The 19,800-nt window shown below is 55.0% G+C and overlaps 1 protein-coding gene across 3 annotated transcripts; it reads right to left on the minus strand.

Moving 5' to 3' along the window:
- Positions 1-3,178: 3,178 nt before the first annotated feature.
- LOC102948134 (butyrophilin subfamily 1 member A1) lies at positions 3,179-19,288 on the minus strand. Of its 3 annotated transcripts, none has more exons than XM_037913582.1 (9): positions 19,132-19,288; positions 14,628-14,758; positions 13,313-13,654; positions 11,972-12,253; positions 10,674-10,790; positions 6,486-6,506; positions 5,225-5,245; positions 5,116-5,142; positions 3,179-4,455 (listed from the first exon to the last, which is right to left on the minus strand). In XM_037913582.1, the coding sequence occupies exons 2-9, from the start codon at positions 14,707-14,709 to the stop codon at positions 3,944-3,946; spliced, it is 1,404 nt and encodes a 467-aa protein (XP_037769510.1). In that variant the 5' UTR covers positions 14,710-14,758; positions 19,132-19,288; the 3' UTR covers positions 3,179-3,943. The 3 variants fall into 3 exon arrangements, with proteins under 3 accessions (XP_037769510.1, XP_043384752.1, XP_043384751.1); XM_043528817.1 differs by having other exon boundaries at positions 14,628-14,761; positions 19,194-19,209; XM_043528816.1 differs by lacking the exon at positions 19,132-19,288 and adding an exon at positions 19,076-19,121 and having other exon boundaries at positions 14,628-14,761.
- Positions 19,289-19,800: the final 512 nt, after the last annotated feature.

Below are 19,800 nucleotides of genomic sequence, written 5' to 3' on the forward strand. Positions count from 1 at the left end.
AGAAGACTGGAAAAGGGCAAATATAATGTCCATCTATAAAAAGGGAAATAAGGACAACCTGGGGAATTACAGACCAGTCAGCTTAACTTCTATAATCGGAAAGATAATGGAGCAAATAATTAAGCAATCAATTTGCAAACACCTAGAAGATAAAAAGGTGATAAATAACAGTCATCATGGATTTGTCAAGAACAAATCGTGTCAAACCAACCTGATAGCTTTCTTTGACAGGGTAACAAGCCTTGTGGATAGGGGGGAAGCGGTAGATGTGGTATATCTTGACTTTAGTAAGGCTTTTGATACTGTCTCTCATAACCTTCTCATAAACAAACTAGGGAAATACAACCGAGATGGAGCTACGACAAGGTGGGTGCATAACTGTTTGGAAAATTGTTCCCAGAAAGTAGTTATCCATGGTTCACAGTCATGCTGGAAGAGCATAACGAGTGGGGTCCCGCAGGGATCAGTTCTGGGTCCGGTTCTGTTCAATATCTTCATAAATGATTTAGATAATGGCATAGAGAGTACACTTATAAAGTTTGCGGACAATACCAAGCTGGGATGGGTTGCAAGGGCTTTGGAGGATAGGATTAATATTCAAAATGATCTGGACAAACTGGAGAAATGGTCTGAAGTAAATAGAATGAAATTCATTAAGGACAAATGCGAAGTACTCAATTTAGGAAGGAACAATCATTTGCACACATACAAAATGGGAAATGACTGCCTAGGAAGGAGTACTGCAGAAAGGGATCTGGGGGTCATAGTGGATCACAAGCTAAATATAAGTCAACAGTGTAATGCTGTTGCAAAAAAAGAAAACATCATTATCAGGAGTATTGTAAGCAAGATATGAGAAGTAATTCTTCCGCTCTACTCCGCGCTGATTAGGCCTCAACTGGAGTATTGTGTCCAGTTCTGGGCACCACATTTCAGGAAAGATGTGGACAAATTGGAGAAAGTCCAGAGAACAAAAATGATGAAAAGTCTAGTAAACATGACCTATGAGGGAAGATTGAAAAAATTGGATTTGTTTAGTCTGGAGAAGAGAAGACTGAGAGGGGACATGATAACAGTTTTCAAGTACATAAAAGGTTGTTACAAGGAGGAAGGAGAAAAATTGTTCTTAACCTCTGAGAATAGGACAAGAGCCAATGGGCTTAAATTGCAGCAACTGTCAGGGTGGTGAAGCACTGGAATAAATTGCCTAGGGAGGCTGTTGAGTCTCCATCATTGGGGATTTTTAAGAGCAGGTTGGACAAACACCTGTCAGGGATGCTCTAGATCAGTGGTTCCCAAACTTGTTCCACCGCTTGTGCAGGGAAAGCCCCTGGCGGGCCGGGCCCATTTGTTTACCTGCTGCATCCGCAGGGATCTGTGATCGCTCGAACCTGCGGACGCGGCAGGTAAACAAACCAGTCGGGCCCGCCGGGGGCTTTCCCTGCACAAGTGGCGGAACAAGTTTGGGAACCACTGGTCTAGATCATATTTAGTCCTGCCATGGGTGCAGGGGACTGGATGACCTCTCGAGGTTCCTTCCAGTTCTCTGATTTTATGACCCCAGCTGGGGATCTGGCCCATGACTCCAATGGAGCTATAGCCCACTGACACCGGCTGTAGCCCCATTGACTTCAGCTACATTGGAATACAAGCCCCACTGCATGGCTGAAGCTGGCCTGGGTCAGCTGAGTTGGGCTCACAGGGCTTGACTTCGGAGGTTAAATGTTGCTGTGTAGATGTTCAGGCTTGGATTGGCGTCCTGGCTCTGGGATCCTCCCTGCTTGCATGGTCCCAGGGGCCAGGCTCCAACCCCCGCCTGAACGTCTACACAGCAACTTTCAGCTCCGCAGCCTGAGCCCCACAAATGTGAGTCAGCTGCTGTGGGCCAGCCATGGATCTTTTATTCCAGTGTAGATGTCCCTTGGTGGGCCTCACTCCATGGCTGGGCTAGTACAACCCATGACTGGGAATGTTTCAACCCACCCAAAAAGGTGTCGTCGTTGATGTTTTCCATGGGGAATTTTGGAATGAGGCCCTTTTCCTGTTGTGTTGAATGGCGGTTTTCATTTGGATTTGTAAAATATTTTAGACTTTGGGGGGGGTGGTTCTTCCCAGGTTTCCCCACCTCTCCTGCCACTGAATGTAAGAGCCCAAACGACTCACTTAAAACTTTCTTTGATTATCTTTCCCCTGTCTTTTTGCAGACAGCATCTAGCGTCACAGGGTCTGGTCTGTGTCAGGGGCTCCCAGGCACTGCCATGCTACAAACACAGCCATAAATAATAATCATGTAATAGCTGGGCGGCAGGGGTGTTCTTTATCTTTGTCCATTCTGTACCAAACTTCTCCACCTTTGGAAAAGTGACAGAGCAGCAAAAAGAAGAGAGAAACTGGGTGCAGACCCGCTGCAGTCTGGGTACTGAATCCCCTGTTACCTGGGCACCTGGCCAGCATTCCCGCTAATTTTTCCCAGCCATGTGTGGAATGAATTTTGTTATGTGCACCAATATGAAGGTGATGTGTGAAGGTGATGGGTTTGGAGTGTGGGAGGGGGCTCAGGGCTGGGACAGAGAGTTGGGTACAAGGCGTGCGGGCTCTGGGGTGGGGTTGGGGATGAGGGCTTTGGAGGGTTCTCTGGGCTGGGATTGAGGGGTATGGAGGGTGGGTGGGGGATCAGGGCTGGGGCAGAGGGTTGTGGCACGGGGAGAGGCTCAGGGGTGCAAGCACTGGGCAGCGCTTACCTCAAGCGGCTCCCAGAAGCAGCAGCATGTCCCTTCTCTGGCTCCTACCCAGAGGCATGGCTAGGCAGCTCTGCACACTGCCCTGTCCGCAGGCACTGTCCCTGAAGCTCCCATTGGCTGTGGTTCCTGGCCAACAGGAGCTGCAGAGGGCAGCACTTGGGGAGGGGGCAGTATTCAGAGTGGAGCCTCCTGGCTGCCTCTACACATAGGAGCTGGAGGGGGGCCATGCTGCTGCTTCCGGGAGCCGTGTGGAGCAGCCCCAGACCCTGCTCCCTGGCTGGAGTGCTGGAGCGGGGCAAGCCCCAGACCCCGCACCCCAGTGGGAGATCGAGGGCCGGATTAAAACAGCTGGTGGACTGGATCCAGCCCTGTGGTAGAGACTTGTCCATGCTTCAGGGACTCATGCACCTCAGCCAGGATTTGCAGTGACACTCAAATAGCATTGTCCAAAGAAGTCGGGTTTATTGGTCAGCTGGACACAGCCTAAGAAGTCCTTAGGTTAGCACAGAGAACTGAACATTAAAGCATAGACCTTTCTGGTCAGCCAAGAGCCCAGCCAAGCTGTAGTGAACCCCCATGGTCAAGCTCCATTTGTCTCCCCCTCTGACCTCTTTAGTCAGACATCAGGTGAGCAGCCAACTTATACCCACACCTCCCCACACTTCAGTCCTCTGTTCTCCAGCTGGTGGATGTTGCTCAGCTCCCTGCAGAGATGGAATCCATCTCCCTCTGGGTCCTTGGATGGTAGGTGCCAATGTCCTGGTGACTGGATTTGCCACGGTCTTCCCAGATACTCCACTGATATGGGGACTGAGGCCCAGACAGCCGGGCGACACCCACACCTATGTCTCTTAGCGGGCCCTGAGAGCAAACAGCCTTTTTCCCCCACTGGGTAACAATGCAACATGGAGGGGAAACTGAAGTACAAAAAGGTGTCATAAAAATATCACAGACGATTTCCACTTTGTCAGAGGTGGATGTTACCTTTGCGTGTGATGAAATTTGCTTTTCTTTTTTGAAGAACAGGTTTATTTCCATTGACGTAGTGTGAAAACTGCCTTTCAGCAAGGGATCCTCACTAATAAAACATGGCCAACAGCCCATACTGACACAACATGCGTCTTCCCCCCCACACTCCAATTGTGGTGGCTGGTGTGATGCATTGGCAGGTTTGCATGTGCAGAGATCTGGCTGGGAGAGGCTCAGGAACATAGTCTAAGGGAGGTCCCTACAGACCAGACCCAGAAGAATGGGTAGATCTTCCCCGTAAAGAGGGCAGTGAAGGCGTGGAGGGGGGCCATGGTGTCAGCATCATAGAAGCACACAACCCCTCCTTCATAGTCCAGATACACTCTGATCTTGCCAGGGCTCTGCAGCAGGTCCAGCGGGCTCCATTCTGCAGTGACTACCCGGTATTGGCCCCTGGAGAGCTGGATGGCCCACGTGCCTTGCTTGGGGCTGAAATTGAACCATCCCTTCCTGCTGACAGACTCCCTGGTGACACCCAGAGCCCAGCCCCCTGTGCTGGCCACCTCCACATCCCAGTAATGCGTCCCCAACTCATAGCCATCGGAGCCCAGCACGCACGAGTAAACGTCGAATCTCCCCAGGCCATTAGGCAGTGATTGTCTTGTACCTATGTTCTTTAGGCTTTTCCTGTCTGCAGACAGCTCCAGACTGGGGTGAGCTGTTCTTGGGTCCAGGGTCACGTCCGCTAGAGATAGACAGATGCGGGACCGGGGGTGGGGACAGTTTCAGGGAAGGCAGTTTGCTCATTTCAAATACTTAAATTGGTACAGCTGGAGAATGAGACGTTTTAAAGCAAAACTCCAGCAAAAGCTGGGAGTCAGGGAGAAACATCGCCTAGGAGCACGGTGCACCCTGCTTAAACCACGACTCTCCACGCCCCTCCCAGAGCTGGAACAGAACCCAGGAGTCCTGACTCCCAGCCCCCACTTTCCCATATCTATTAGACACCTCCCCCCTCCCATGGCCAATGTTAGAACCCAGGAGTCCTGACTCCCAGTTGCCCACTCATAACCCACTAGACCCCACTCCCCTCCCAGAGTTGGGGATAGAGCCCAGGAGTCCTGACTCCCAGTTGCCCACCCATAACCCACTAGACCCCACTTCTCTCCCAGAGTTGGGGATAGAACCCAGGAGTTCTGACTCCCAGGTGCCCACCCATAACCCACTAGACCCCACTCCCCTCCCAGAGTTGGGGACAGAGCCAGGAGTCCTGACTCCCAGCCCCCACTTTTTCTTAACTACTAGACTCCTCTCCCCTCCCACAGCCAATCTTAGAACCCAGGAGTCCTGACTCCCAGTTGCCCACCCATACCCTGCTAGACTTAACTCTCCATTTTGGATTTACCGGCTTTGAGAAATGCTTCTTTCCAACCTGAAATGAGAAGAGAACATTAGGCCAGGGCAGAGCTGCCTCGCTAAGTTACGTATAGTCTAGAGATCAAATCCACACTCACTTGGTCTACCGTGGCTTCCCTCTGTGGACACAAAGAGACAGCACGTTATCAGGGGCCTGGGTTCCAAACCTGTTCATTTCTCGCTCTGGGCCCAGCATTAAACCCACCCCGCTGGGAGAACCAATGCTCAGAGATACCCGGGGCAGCCTAGGTCTGCCCACCTCCCTTGTCCCATCAGAAGAACCTCCTCGACCCAAACAAAACCTTCAGTTCCCGATTCGAGCCTTTTTGAACTTATTTTTGTATACCTGAAATTCAAGGCAGTTCTGAGAGGAAAAATCCGCGCGGATCACATCGGGAAGGTCAAGGATCAGGGGGTAGCTGTGTTAGTCTGTACCTGTGCTGCGCAGCGTCGCTGCCCGTCCTGGTGCAGCCGTGCCGCCAGCCACCGGTGCTCCGGTGCAGCACAGTAAGGGGGCAGGGAGCAGGGGGGGAGGGGGGGTTGGATAGAGGGCAGGGGAGTTCGGGGGTTGGTCAGGGGCTGGGGGTGTGGATAGGGGTCAGGGCGGTCGAAAGGCGGGGAACAGGGGTTCGAGGGGGGGCAGTCAGGAAGGAGAGGAGGGGTTGGATGGGGCGGCGGGGGGCAGTCAGGGGCAGGGGTTCCGGGGGTGGTCAGGGGACAGGGAGCATGGGGGGTGGATAGGGCAGGGGTCCCAGGGGTGGCAGTCAGGAAGGGGGGGGGTTGGATGGGGCGGCGGGGGCAGGGGGTCCGGGATCGGTCAGGGAGAAGGGGTGGTTGGATGGGCAGGGGTCCCAGGGGGCAGTCAGGAAGGAGGGGGGGGGTTGAATGGGGCGGGAGATCCAGGGATGGACAGGGGACAGAGACCGGGGGGTGTGGATGGGGCAGGGGTCCCCGGGGGCCGTCAGAGAATGGGAGGGTTGGATGGGGCAGAAGTCCCGGGGGGCCATCAGGGGGCGAGAAGCAGAGGGGATGGTCAGATAGGGGGTGGGGACCGGGCCATGCCTGGCTGTTTGGGGAGGCACAGCCTCCCCTAACTGACCCTCCATACAATTTCAGAAACCTGATGCAGCCCTCAGGCCAAAAAGTTTGCCCGCCCCTGCCCTAGGGGACCCACTCACTGCCTCTCTGGGCGTAATACCCCAGCCCCAGATTTGCCAGGGCTTTTGCCTTCCCCGAGCCGCTTGCGCCGGCGCCACCAGAAACCTCGCCAGGTGGAGCCTGATTCAAAGGAGTCATTACCCAGTCTGAGTTGACATGGCCCAACCCCCAGGAATGGCTGACGGTGAAGAAGAAACTTACTTAGCAGTGTGTACATGGCACCTGTAAAACAAACGGAGAAACACATTCACTGACAGGGCACTGGCCACCTGAGGGTGCTGTTAACTCTCAAGACAGCAGGGACCATCTCTTCCGGGGTGTCTGTGCAGCGCCCGACACAAGGGGGCACAGATCTCAGGTGGGGTATCTAGAGGCTACTGTGGTACGCACATAGATGATGACTGGGGGTGCTCCGGGGCTCAAGCGCCCACGGAAAAAAAATATACCCACAGACCGTGGCCCTGCCCTGAGGCCCCACCCGCACTCCACCCCAAGGCCCCGCCCCCACTTGGCCTCTTCCCCCGTGGCCCCGCCTGTGCTGCATCTCTTCCTGCCTCCCCACTCGCTCCCCTCTGCACTCTCCCCCCGTCACTTGCCCTCACGGCAGGAGAGCAGACAGGCGTGGGCGGGAGGCATTTGGGGGCGGAGAGGAGTGAGTGGCGGTAGGCAGGCGGGGGGACACTCGGGGGAGGGGCGGAAAGGAGCGAGTGTTGGTGGGAGGCACTCGGGGGTGGAGAGGAGCGAGCAGTGGGTGGGCGGGCAGGGGGACACTTGGGGAGGGGCAGAGAGGAGTGAATGCAGGTGGGAGGCACTCGGGGGTGGAGAGGAACGAGCAGTGGGTGGGCGGGCAGGGGGACACTTGGGGAGGGGCGGAGAGGAGTGAACGCAGGTGGGAGGCACTCGGGGGTGGAGAGGAACGAGCAGTGGGTGGGCGGGCAGGGGGACACTTGGGGAGGGGCGGAGAGGAGTGAACGCAGGTGGGAGGCACTCGGGGGTGGAGAGGAGCGAGCAGTGGGTGGGCGGGCAGGGGAACACTCGGGGGAGGGGCGGAAAGGAGCGAGTGTTGGTGGGAGGCACTCGGGGGTGGAGAGGAGCGAGCCGTGGGTGGGCGGGCAGGGGGACACTTGGGGAGGGGCAGAGAGGAGTGAACGCAGGTGGGAGGCACTCGGGGGTGGAGAGGAACGAGCAGTGGGTGGGCGGGCAGGGGGACACTTGGGGAGGGGCGGAGAGGAGTGAACGCAGGTGGGAGGCACTCGGGGGTGGAGAGGAGCGAGCAGTGGGTGGGCGGGCAGGGGAACACTCGGGGGAGGGGCGGAAAGGAGCGAGTGTTGGTGGGAGGCACTCGGGGGTGGAGAGGAGCGAGCCGTGGGTGGGCGGGCAGGGGGACACTTGGGGAGGGGCGGAGAGGAGTGAACGCAAGTGGGAGGCACTCGGGGGTGGAGAGGAGCGAGCAGTGGGTGGGCGGGCAGGGGGACACTTGGGGAGGGGCGGAGAGGAGTGAACGCAGGTGGGAGGCACTCGGGGGTGGAGAGGAGCGAGCAGTGGGTGGGCGGGCAGGGGAACACTCGGGGGAGGGGCGGAAAGGAGCGAGTGTTGGTGGGAGGCACTCGGGGGTGGAGAGGAGCGAGCCGTGGGTGGGCGGGCAGGGGGACACTTGGGGAGGGGCGGAGAGGAGTGAACGCAGGTGGGAGGCACTCGGGGGTGGAGAGGAGCGAGCAGTGGGTGGGCGGGCAGGGGGACACTTGGGGAGGGGCGGAGAGGAGTGAACTCAGGTGGGAGGCACTCGGGGGCGGAGAGGAGCGAGCAGTGGGTGGGCGGGCAGGGGGACACTTGGGGAGGGGCGGAGAGGAGTGAACGCAGGTGGGAGGCACTCGGGGGTGGAGAGGAGCGAGCCGTGGGTGGGCGGGCAGGGGGACACTTGGGGAGGGGCAGAGAGGAGTGAACGCAGGTGGGAGGCACTCGGGGGTGGAGAGGAGCGAGCAGTGGGTGGGCGGGCAGGGGGACACTTGGGGAGGGGCAGAGAGGAGTGAACGCAGGTGGGAGGCACTCGGGGGCGGAGAGGAGCGAGCAGTGGGTGGGCTGGCAGGGGGACACTTGGGGAGGGGCAGAGAGGAGTGAACGCAGGTGGGAGGCACTCGGGGGCGGAGAGGAGCGAGCAGTGGGTGGGCGGGCAGGGGGACACTTGGGGAGGGGCAGAGAGGAGTGAACGCAGGTGGGAGGCACTCGGGGGTGGAGAGGAGCGAGCAGTGGGTGGGCGGGCAGGGGGACACTTGGGGAGGGGCAGAGAGGAGTGAACGCAGGTGGGAGGCACTCGGGGGCGGAGAGGAGCGAGCAGTGGGTGGGCGGGCAGGGGGACACTTGGGGAGGGGTGGAGAGGAGTGAACGCAGGTGGGAGGCACTCGGGGGTGGAGAGGAGTGAGTGGCAGGCAGGAGATACTCAGGGGAGGGGATGGAAAGGAGCGAGCAGGAAGTGCTTGGGGCAGAGAGGAGTGAGCGGTGGTGGGTGGATGCGGGAGACACTCAGGGGAGGGGGCAGAGAGGAGTGGCCAGGAGGTGCTCGGGGTAGGGGGCGGAGAGGAGCGAGCAGCGGGTGGGCGGACACTTGGGAGGGGCAGAGAGGAGCGAGTGCGGGCAGGAGGCACTTGGGGGTGGAGAGGAGCAAGTGGTGGGAGGGCAGGGGGACACTCGGGGGAGGGGCGGAGAGGAGTGAGCGCGGGCAGCAGGCACTTGGGGGTGGAAAGGAGCAAGTGGCAGGAGGGCAGGGGGACACTCGGGGGAGGGGGTGGAGAGGAGTGGGTGGGAGGTGCTCAGGGGTGGAGAGGAGCGAGCAGTGGGTGGGTGGACAGAGGGATACTCAGGGGAGGGGGCAGAGAGGAGTGGGCTGGAGGCTCTTGGGGGAGGGGGCGGAGAGGAGTGAGCGCGGGCGGGAGATACTCAGGGATGGAAAGGAGGAGCACCGTGTGGGCGGCAGGGGGGAAGCACTCCAGGGAGGGGGCGGAGAGGAGTGGGTGGGAGGCACTTGGAGGCTGAGAGGAGTGAGCGGTGGTGGGTGGATGAGGGGACACGGGGGAGGAGGTGGAGAGGAGCGGGCATAGGCTGGAGGCACTTGGGGGTGGAGAAGAGAGAGTGGCGGGTGGGCAGGTGGGCGGGGGGACACTCGGGGGAGGGGGCGGAGAAGAGTGGGCAGGAGGCACTTGGGGGAGGGAGCAGAGAGGAGCAAGCATGGGCAGGAGGCACTTGCGGGTGGAGAGGAGTGAGCAGCGGGCTGGCGGATACTCGAGGGAGGGGGTGGAGAGGAGTGGGTGGGAGGCGCTCGGGGGAGGGGCGGAGAGGAGCGAGCGGCAGGTGGGCTGACATTAGAGGGAGGGGCGGAGAGTAGCCAGTGCAAGCGGGAAGCGCTCAGGGGCGGAGAGGAGCGAGCAGTGGGTGGGCGGGCGGGCAGGGGGTCACTAGGGGGAGGGGGCGGAGAGGAGTCGGTGGGAGGCGCTTGGGGGAGGGGGCGGAGAGGAGCGAGTAGCAGGTGGGTGGACATTCGGGGAAGGGGCAGAGATGAGCGAGCGTGTGTGGGAGGTGCTCGGGGGCGGAGAGGAGCAAGCAGTGGGTGGGCGGGCAGGGGGACATTCGGGGGAGGGGCGGAGAGGAGCGAGCGGCAGGTGGGCTGACATTAGAGGGAGGGGCGGAGAGTAGCCAGTGCAAGCGGGAAGCGCTCGGGGCGGAGAGGAGCGAGCGGTGGGTGGGCGGGCGGGCAGGGGGTCACTAGGGGGAGGGGGCGGAGAGGAGTCGGTGGGAGGTGCTTGGGGGAGGGGGCGGAGAGGAGCGAGTAGCAGGTGGGTGGACATTCGGGGAAGGGGCAGAGATGAGCGAGCGTGTGTGGGAGGTGCTCGGGGGCGGAGAGGAGCAAGCAGTGGGTGGGCGGGCAGGGGGACATTCGGGGGAGGGGGTGGAGAGGAACAGGCAGGGGGACTTAGGGGATGGCGGAGACGAGTGGGCAGGAGGTGCTCGGGGGAAGGTATGAAGAGGAACGGGGGGGGGCGGGGGGTCTTGGGGGGGGACAGATTGGGGGCGGGTCCTCAGGGCAGAGAGGGGGTGGAGCATCCACCTACAAAAACAAAAGTCAGCGCCTTTGGGTACACACAAGGAAAATACTGATAACGGAAGGGCTGGGAAACGTTATAATATTTGACACCCAAGTGAAGATTAATTTCCTTTCCTCTCTTAACATGAATTACCGGCAATGGGAAAAATATGCCCAGGTAGAAAGAGGGAGGGTCAAATCATGTGAGCATCCAAGGATCTATGCGGTCTACAGCACCAAGGACCTACAGATCTATTGAAGGATGTCTCGTTTCTTTCTTTCTGGTGGCAAAGGGGTTACACAGGAGGCTTTACCTTTCTCTTTGTGAATCCTCCATAGGTAGAGGGAAACCAAGGGGAGGAAGCAAACGCATATCGTCAGGATGAGATAGAGGGGGACCCGCCAAGAGGAAACTCTGGGGAAGAAAGTGTCTGCAGGGGAAGAGAAGAACACAGGTTAACTCTCATGACCCATTCTGCCCCATGCAGATGTGACACAAAATAATTAACAAACCTAGTAACAGATGGTGGGACCCTTTTAGCTCCTTTGTGATAGACAGAAAAGGCCGGAATCAGTTCTTTTGTTAATATTTATTCCCTGAGATTGTTTTTTAACATTAGAAATATCGGGCAAACTGGTTGGAAAATGGACTTTCCATTCCACCGGAAATTTCGATATATCAAAATTTGATGGTGTTCCTGGTTGGAATGGACGGTGAAATGTCGGAAACAAAATTTTAAAAAATCCAATTCTGAGCCCTCAGAATGTTTCATTTCAATGACGTCAAACCGTTTTGGTTTTGGTAATGTCAAAAGGTTACAATACAATACAAACTATTAAATACAAATATATCCTATGGGCTTAATATAAAATATATAAATATACTCTAATCTAGTAGAGTATGAATATGCCAATATAATATCAAAATCCAAACAAACTGAATCCAAAGGATGATGCTGAAATGAAACATTTTGACATTTTTGGAACAAAATGAGAATGTCGAAATGATTCGATTTGACTAATTCCAGTCAAATATCTGGTTGAAATAGACACGTTCCCAGTAAAGGTTTGCTTCCAACAAAAATGCATCTGCCTTGAACATTTTCAAGCCAGCTCTAATCACGATATTCCACTATTATTATTTATTATTCATATGACCTCGGGTCCCTAGCCATGGACTAGGAACCTCCTGTGCTAGGGGCTGGACAAACTCGGGAACCAAAAGACGGTCTCTACCCCAACAGCTAACAATCTAATAATAAGACAGGACAAAACAGATGGATAAGACAGATGTGGAATACAATGGAACAATGAGACAATAGTGGTCACATGATAGATGAGGGTCCCAGGGCTCCAGCAGCCTAACTGAGCTCAGGGTAATGTTGTGCTGGGCGCTGCACAGACACACAGTGACCAAGATCGGGGCCCCATCGTGCCAGATGCTGCACAGACACACAGTGACCGAGATCAAGGCCCTGTTGTGCCGGGCGCTGCACTGATATGCAGTAAGAGATTGCCCCTGCCATAAAGTTCTCACTATTTATAAATGCCATTCTCCACCAGTGGAGATCTGGCTCCAGCTCTGTGTTTCCTTGTTCCATCAGCAGCTCACCGGAAATGAAAATGGCCGATACTTTCTCTGGGCCGGGCAAGCCAGGGCTGAGGGCGCAGGTCAGTGCTGGATCCGAGCTCTTGGTCATCACCACGGTGCTGGAGACGTTGAATAAGCCGTTGTCACTTCGCAGTTTCTGTTCGGACTCGGGACTCAGGATTTTTTTATGGCTGTTTCTCCAGAGCACATTGGGCTCTGGGTACCACCCTGCAGAGAGACATGTGACCGAGACCCCCTTGTCCTTGTACACACTGACGTGGAGGAGGGGATCCGAGCCAGAGCCTGGGGGAAACAAATCAACAGGAATTCTCCCTTGATTTCGTTCTCTCCTCATTCCTTCTGGTCATACCAGGGCCTGGTTCCCCTCTCACTCACCCCTGTGTAAGTTAGTTTACCCAAGAGAAGACTTAGAGTCACAGAAATGTAGGGCTGGATAGTATCTTGAGAGGTTATCATATCCAGCCCCCTGCGCTGAGACAGAACCAAGCAAACCTTGACCATCCCTGACAGGTGTTTGTCCAACTGTTCTTACAACTCTCCAGTGACGGGGTTTCCACAGCCTCCCTTGGAGCCTGGTCCAGAGCTTAACTCCCCTTAGAGTTACAAAGTTTTCCCTAATATCTCACCTCAATCTCCCTTGCTCCAGATTAAGCCCATTACTTCTTGTCCTACCTTCAGTGGCCATGGCTAACACTTGATCCCTATCCTCTTTGTAACAGCCCTTCACGTATCTGAAGGCTGTTATCAGGTCCCCCTCGGTCTTCTCTTCTGAAGATCAGACATGCCCCGTTCTTTCAACCTTTCCTCCTAGGGCTGGATTTCTAAATCTTTGATTGTTTTGTTGCTCTCCTCGGGTCTCTCCCCAGCTTGTCCAGGGTTTTGGGGCACCCTGAACAGGCCTCCAGCTGATACCTCACGAGCACCACAGAAAACGGCACTGTTACCTCCCGTGGCTTACAACACTTCTCTTGCCGGGCTCTACCCAGGGAAGAGTTTCTGAGGGTAGAAGGCTCCTCAGACACAAGAAGAGGGCGAGCCGATGGCTGGGCACTGGAGCTGAGACATCCACACTGGAAATAGGGGGCACATATCTGCCATTGCAGGGCGTCCTCTATGGAAGGAGGCTCTGCTGGGCTGTGGTGGAGCCCACATACCTCGGGGTCCTTACATGCAGCCTGGACGTCTCTGCCCCACAGGCTCTGCTCTGGGCTGGACGGAGGAGTCACTGGGGGAAGTTTTCTGGCCTGTGACTTCAGCAGGCTGCATGGGAAAGTCCCCACCGCGAGCCACCCCTCCCTATCACAGGCTGAATCCGGCTCTCCCCACCCCAGGATCACTCACTCATCAGGCGGAGCTCCAACGCAGCATCGCTGAAGTAGGTGTCAGACTGGAAGTCACAGAGGTAGCGTCCTTCGTCCCGCAGGGTGAGGTTCCAGATCCGCAGGGCCAGGCTGCCACTCTGGATCCCGTCCCGCAGGAGCTCCGTCCTGCCCCGGTACCTCTCACCCTGCACCTCGCTCCCGTCCGGCAGGTACACGTGGACATCCTGGCCTAGCTGGGGCCGGCTCCATTTCACCTGCATGGCCTGGGCACTGAGTGCAGGGGAGAGGTGGCAGGGCAGCAGCACGGTGCCCCCCAGTGGAGCAGAGAGGGGACCGGAGGGAACCAGAACCTGGAAACTCACTGGGGAAAGGGGCAGAGAGACAAGCCTGGGGTCAGAGGGGACTGGCGGGAAGTGGTTTTGCCTCTCACACAACCCAGACCCCAGACCTGCCACCCCAGCGGATCCTGGAGAGAGGGGCTCAGGGAGAGCTGTGAGCAAGAGGGGGAGGGGTAGAGTGGGGGGAAGGAGGCAGGGAGGGAGGGATGGTGTGTATGTGGAGGCCAAGGTGGAGGGGTGTGTGTATGGGAAATGAAGGAGTGGATGGATGGAGTGGATGGATGGAGGGGTGTGTACGGGGATGGTTATGGGGGGGATAGGTGGAGGGACAGAGGGGTGAATATGGGGATGGATGTGTGGATGGATGGAGGGAGGGAGGGAGTGTGTGTATGGGGATGGATGGAGGTGCATGGGAGGGGTGTGTATGGGGATGGATGTGGGTGGATGAATAGAGGGGTGTGTATGGGGATGTATGGAGGCTTGTGTGTATGGGGATGGATGTTGGGAGATGGATGGAGGGGTGTATGGGGATGGATGTGGGGAGATGGATGGGTGGATGGATGGATAGATGGATGGATGTGGGTAGATAGAGGGGTATATATGGGAATGGATGTGGGGTGTGTCTATGGGGATGGATGTGGGGGATGGATGGAGGGGTGTGTATGGGGATGGATGTGGGGGGATGGATGGAGAGGTATGTATGGAGATGGATGTGGGTGGATGGATGGATGTGGGTGGATGGATGGAGAGATGGATGGATGTGGGTGGATAGAGGGGTGTATATGGGGATGGATGTGGGGGGGGATGGAAGGAGGGAGGGACAGAGACTCCATTTGTCACATGTTACTGTGCATATGAGTGAGCACTAGATTCTGCGCTCTCACCCCCGAGCCCAGTGCATTACCAGGGCAGTCACCCCAGACTGTCCCCGCCATACGTGAGAGCCAGCTGGGGCCCTGTGACCACCCAGCACTGTTAAGGACAGAGCCTCCTTACCGGTTGCTGCAGCCTGAACGTGCAGGAGGAGGATGGCTGAGAGCAGGGCAGCACTGCAGTGTGGGCGACGGGCTCCCGGCATCTGGCAGGGCGGCTCTTCCTGGCCTCAGGGCTGGACAAAAGCCAATGAACTAAAGGGAAACCAAGGAGACAAGGGATGAGAAGGGGAATAGCTGCTCACCCGAAGACCCCCTTCTTGTGCCAGTGGGAACCAGGAGGGCGGTTCATCCCACGAGGGAAAGCTGCTGCATGGGGATCCCACACAAGCACTGGGCATGTGTCCCTTTGGGCTCCGCTCCATGGAATAGGATAATAGCCTGCTATTGCCACCACCTGGAGGAGCTACTCCTTCAGCTCCAGCAAATGAGGCTCCTGCTACTAGCAATGAAGGCCTGGGGTCAAACCCCACAGTCCACTTACATGCCGGGGGATGCCGGACAGCCTTGCTGGGCAGGCAGCATGTCTGGGACTACGGGCTGCATGTTTCAAAGAAGCAGAAAGGAATCAGGGGCCTGAGCAGAAAAGTGGGTGGGAAGTTTGTGGGGAGGGGCGCCTTTTCCATAGAAAAAAGCAGTTTAATCATAACTGAAATATTTTGCAGGAACATGTCAACATGTCAAATACTGCCTTGGAAATGTGTCGTTTCAATTAATTTCACTGTGACTTTTATCACATTAAAGTCTGAAATCAAATATATATTATTTAATATTCCATATAATGCACTGTATTTAATAATGTATATCATATACAGATTAATAAATGTAATATATTATAAAATAATACTTATATAGGCTTGGGACAATTCAATTTTTGTTTTTATAATTTCGATGGATGAAATCAAAGTTCCTTTTAAGCATTTTTTTTCAGTTTTTATCGATTTAACTTTTCACAGTTGTGCCAAATCATGGGTTTAAACATTTTTCCCCATTTTTATTTATTTTAATTTTCACAGCGGTGGGAAATTATTGGGGACGGGGTCAGATAATTATTTAACGACAGTAGGCGCTGAACACTTAGCAAGTGAACACTTTATAACTGGTAAAACACAAACTGTTCACATCACTTGGCAAAACATACAAAGTAAGCATGTTTAAATAACTCTAATAAGTTCTCAAGCAGCAGTATTCTTATTTTGCCTATCTGCAAATTTCCAGTATCATCGAGGGAAATATTTTTTCATCAGTGTGTGTGTGTTTAGTTAATCCATGTTTACTGACATTTACAGATACAAATCAAATCCTTCTGAGCCTATTTAGCATTTATTATAATAATCAATGTAATATGCACTATATATTAGTCAATATAATATAATATAGACCATAGTATATATATCATAATAAATCTAACAATATTTATAATAGTCAATTTAATATACAATAGGACACTCTAAACGAAACAAATTGAAACAATAAGGTTGAAATGAACCAGTTTACATCCCCAAATGCAGGCATTTGTATAGAAAAGAAATGATGAATGAAACAAAATATTTCAACAGTCCCACATCGAGATTTTGCAGAATTTTCATTTCATGGGGATTTGGGGGGGCAGGGGAGAAATGGGGGGTGTCACACCAATTTAGATCAGAAACATTATTCAGCCTGTCAGAATTCCCCATGGAAGGGAAATTCTGGCTCCCGAACCAGCCCCACCGCATGGCCTGTCAGCGTGCCCAGATTTCAGGAAGGGCTAAGCCAGGCCTGATGCTAGACGGCCTTTTGTGCTGGAGTGGCTGCAGAGTTTTGAAGGCACACAGGGCCCAGGAGCCATGGATGGAACAAATCTGCTGTGTGGGGCTGTGTTTGGGGCCATGATTCTCAACCTTTGTGTGGGCAGAGCGTGGTATCAGTGCAGGCTGAGGATCTGTGGGATGGACAGACAGACACAGAGGTGAATATAGGGTTGCACGGACAGGCAGAGGGTGCATGGGATGCACAGAGAGGTAGAGGGGTGTATGGGATGCATAGACAGACAGAGAGAGGTTGTATGGGATGAACAGACAGACAGATTGGTGAGTGGGATGCACAGACAGACAGAGAGGTGTATGGGATACGCAGATGGACAGAGGTTGTACGGGATGCAAGATAGACAGAGGGTGTATGGGATGCACAGACAGGCAGAGGGGTGTTTGGGATGCATAGACAGACAGAGGGGTATTTGGGATGCACAAATAGACAAAGGGTGTATGGGAAGCACAGAAGGACAGAGGGGTGTTTCAGATGCACAGACAAACACGGGGGTGTATGGGATGAACAGAAAGACAGAGGGCTGCATGGGCTGTAAAGACACACACAGGTTGTATGGGATGCACAGGCAGGAAGAGCGTGTATGGGATGCACAGACAAACAGAGGGATGTAAGGGATGTGCAGACAGACAGAAGGGTATATGTGATGCACAGACAGCGGGGAGTATGGGATGCACGGACAGACATAGGGGTGTAGATGGTGCACAGACAGAGGGGTGTATGGGATGCACAGACCGGCAGAGGGTGTTTGGTATGCACAGACAGAGGGGTGTATTCAATGCACAGACAGGGACAGGGTGTATTGGATGTAAAGACGGACAAACTGGTGTATGGAATGCACAGACAGAGGAATGTTTGGGATGCACAGACAGAGGGGGGTGTGGGATGAACAGACGGACAGAGGGTGTTTGGGATGTACAGACAGAAAGACGGTGTATGGGATGCACAGACAGGCAGAGGGGTGTATGGGATGCAGAGACAGGAAGAGGGTGTATAGGATGTACAGACGGACAAATGGGTGTAAGGGATGCACAGACAGAGGGCATATGGGATGCACAGAGAGGCAGAAGGTGTATGGGATATAAAGACAGAGAGAGGATGTCTGGGATGCACAAACAGACAGAGAGTTGTATGGGATGAACAGATGGACATAGAGTGTATGGGATGCACAGACAGACATAGAGTGTCTGGGATGCACAGACAGGGGGGTGTATTCAGTGCAGAGACAGGGAAAGAGTGTATGGGATATACATGCAGACAGAGGGGTGTATGGGATGCACAGACAGAGGGGTTTATGGGATGCACAGAGAGAGGGCATATGGGATGCACAGACGGATACAGGGTTGGATAGGATATACATACAGACAGAGGATGTTTGGTATGCACAAGCAGAGGGTTGTATGGAATGCACAGAGAGAGGGGTGTATTCGATGCACAGACAGGGACTAGGTGCACGGGATGTACAGACCAACAGAGGGTACCTGGGATGCACAGACAGACAGAGGGGTGTATGGGATGCACAGACAGAGGGGTGTATTCAATTAACAGACAGGGACAGGGTGTATGGGATGTAAAGATGGACAGAGGGGTGTTTCAGATGCACAGACAGAGGGGTGTTTGGGATGCACAGGCAGAAAGAGGGTTGTATGGGATGCATAGGCAGAGGGGAGTATGGGATGCACAGATGGAGGGGAATATGGGATGTACAGACAGACAGAGGGGTGTATGGGATGCACAGAGAGGCACAGGGTGTATGGGATGCACAGACGGGGGGTGTATTCGATACAGAGACAGGGACAGGGTGTATGGGATGTGCAGATGGACAGAGGGATGTCTGGGATGCACAGTCATACAGAGGGTTGTATGGGATATACATGCAGACAGAGGGGTGTATGGGATGCACAGATGGATAGAGAGTTGGATAGGATATACATACAGACAGAGAATGTTTGGTATGCACAGACAGAGGGTTGTATGGAATGCACAGAGAGAGGGGTGTATTCAATGCACAGACAGGGACTCGGTGCATGGGATGCACAGACCGACAGAGGGTGTCTGGGATGCACAGACAGACAGAGGGGTGTATGGGATGAACAGATGGACAGAGGGGTGTATGGGATGCACAGACAGAGGGGTGTATTCAATTAACAAACAGGGACAGGGTGTATGGGATGTAAAGATGGACAGAGGGGTGTTTGGGATGCAGAGAGAGAGGGGTGTTTCAAATGCACAGATAGAGGGGTGTTTGGGATTCACAGACAGAAAGATGGTTGTATGGGATGCATAGGCAGAGGGGAGTATAGGATGCACAGACAGACAGGGTGTATGGGATGCACAGAAAGACAGATGGGTGTATGGGATGCACAGACAGTATCAGGAGTGATCCCGGAGTCCATCTCGGCACCTGCAGCCCCTGGCAGTGCAGTGGAGCTGATCCCCTAGTGCGTGAGAGGGTGCGCCCAGTCCCCCACTGCCACTCTTGGCCAGGCCTAGCTCTGGGGCGATTCTTGTCTGCAGCCACTCCGAGGGCCCAGGACTCCCAGCTCAGCCAGTTGTCCTCTGTCCCTGTGAACTGGGTGGAGCATTTCCCATCATATGAACCTGCTGAGCCTGTCCTGAAAGCGGGCTCCAGCTTCAGCAAATGCCCTCAGGGGTGGAACGCAACTGGGCCGTGGCAGTCCTGCCCTCCTCTCTCGCTCCCCCCCAGTTTAAATGAGGAGTAACCCACTGGAGTCCCTGGGGCTGGTTCTCCTCTCGCTCACCTGGTGTAAATCAGGAGTAACCCCACTGGAGTCCCTGGGGCTGGTTCTCCCGCACTCATCTCGCACAGATCAGGAGCAACCCCACTGCAGTTCCTGGGGCGGGTTCCCCTCTGGTTAGAAATGTAACTTTCGCTTTCGCTTTCCTTATCCTCTGCTGCCCCCGAGTGGCTATTTCCCAGCATTTTGAGTCTCTGCCACAGACTGCCTGGGTCACCTTGGGCAAGGTCCCTGAATGCTCTGTGCTGACAGTGCACGCTCCCTGCCCCACAGGGGGTGTGGTGGGTGAACACACCTTCTGGTAGGAGGTGTTCAGATACTACAGTGAAAAAAGCAAATAAGCACTGACAGCTCCATCCATGACTAAAACCCAGGAGCCGTGACACCTCCTCTGCTCTCACGGGTCCCCACACCCTCCCGGAGTCAGGGGTAGAACCCAGGAGCCCTGACTCCCAGTCTTGTGCCCCCATGTGGAGAGGAACAAGCTGCCCTCAAGCGCAGTGCTGCATTTTGCTCAATTAGGTTTGCTAAAGCCATGACAAATATCAGTGCGTGTATTAAAGAAATCCGTAAAGTCCCAACCAAGATTGGGCTCCGTCGTATCGGGCGCTGAACCGACACACAGTAACCAACATCAGGGTCCTGTTGCACTGGGCACTGCACAGACACATG

The sequence above is a fragment of the Chelonia mydas genome, chromosome 14 (genome assembly GCF_015237465.2).
Source record: "Chelonia mydas isolate rCheMyd1 chromosome 14, rCheMyd1.pri.v2, whole genome shotgun sequence".
Classification (NCBI taxonomy): Eukaryota; Metazoa; Chordata; order Testudines; family Cheloniidae; genus Chelonia; species Chelonia mydas.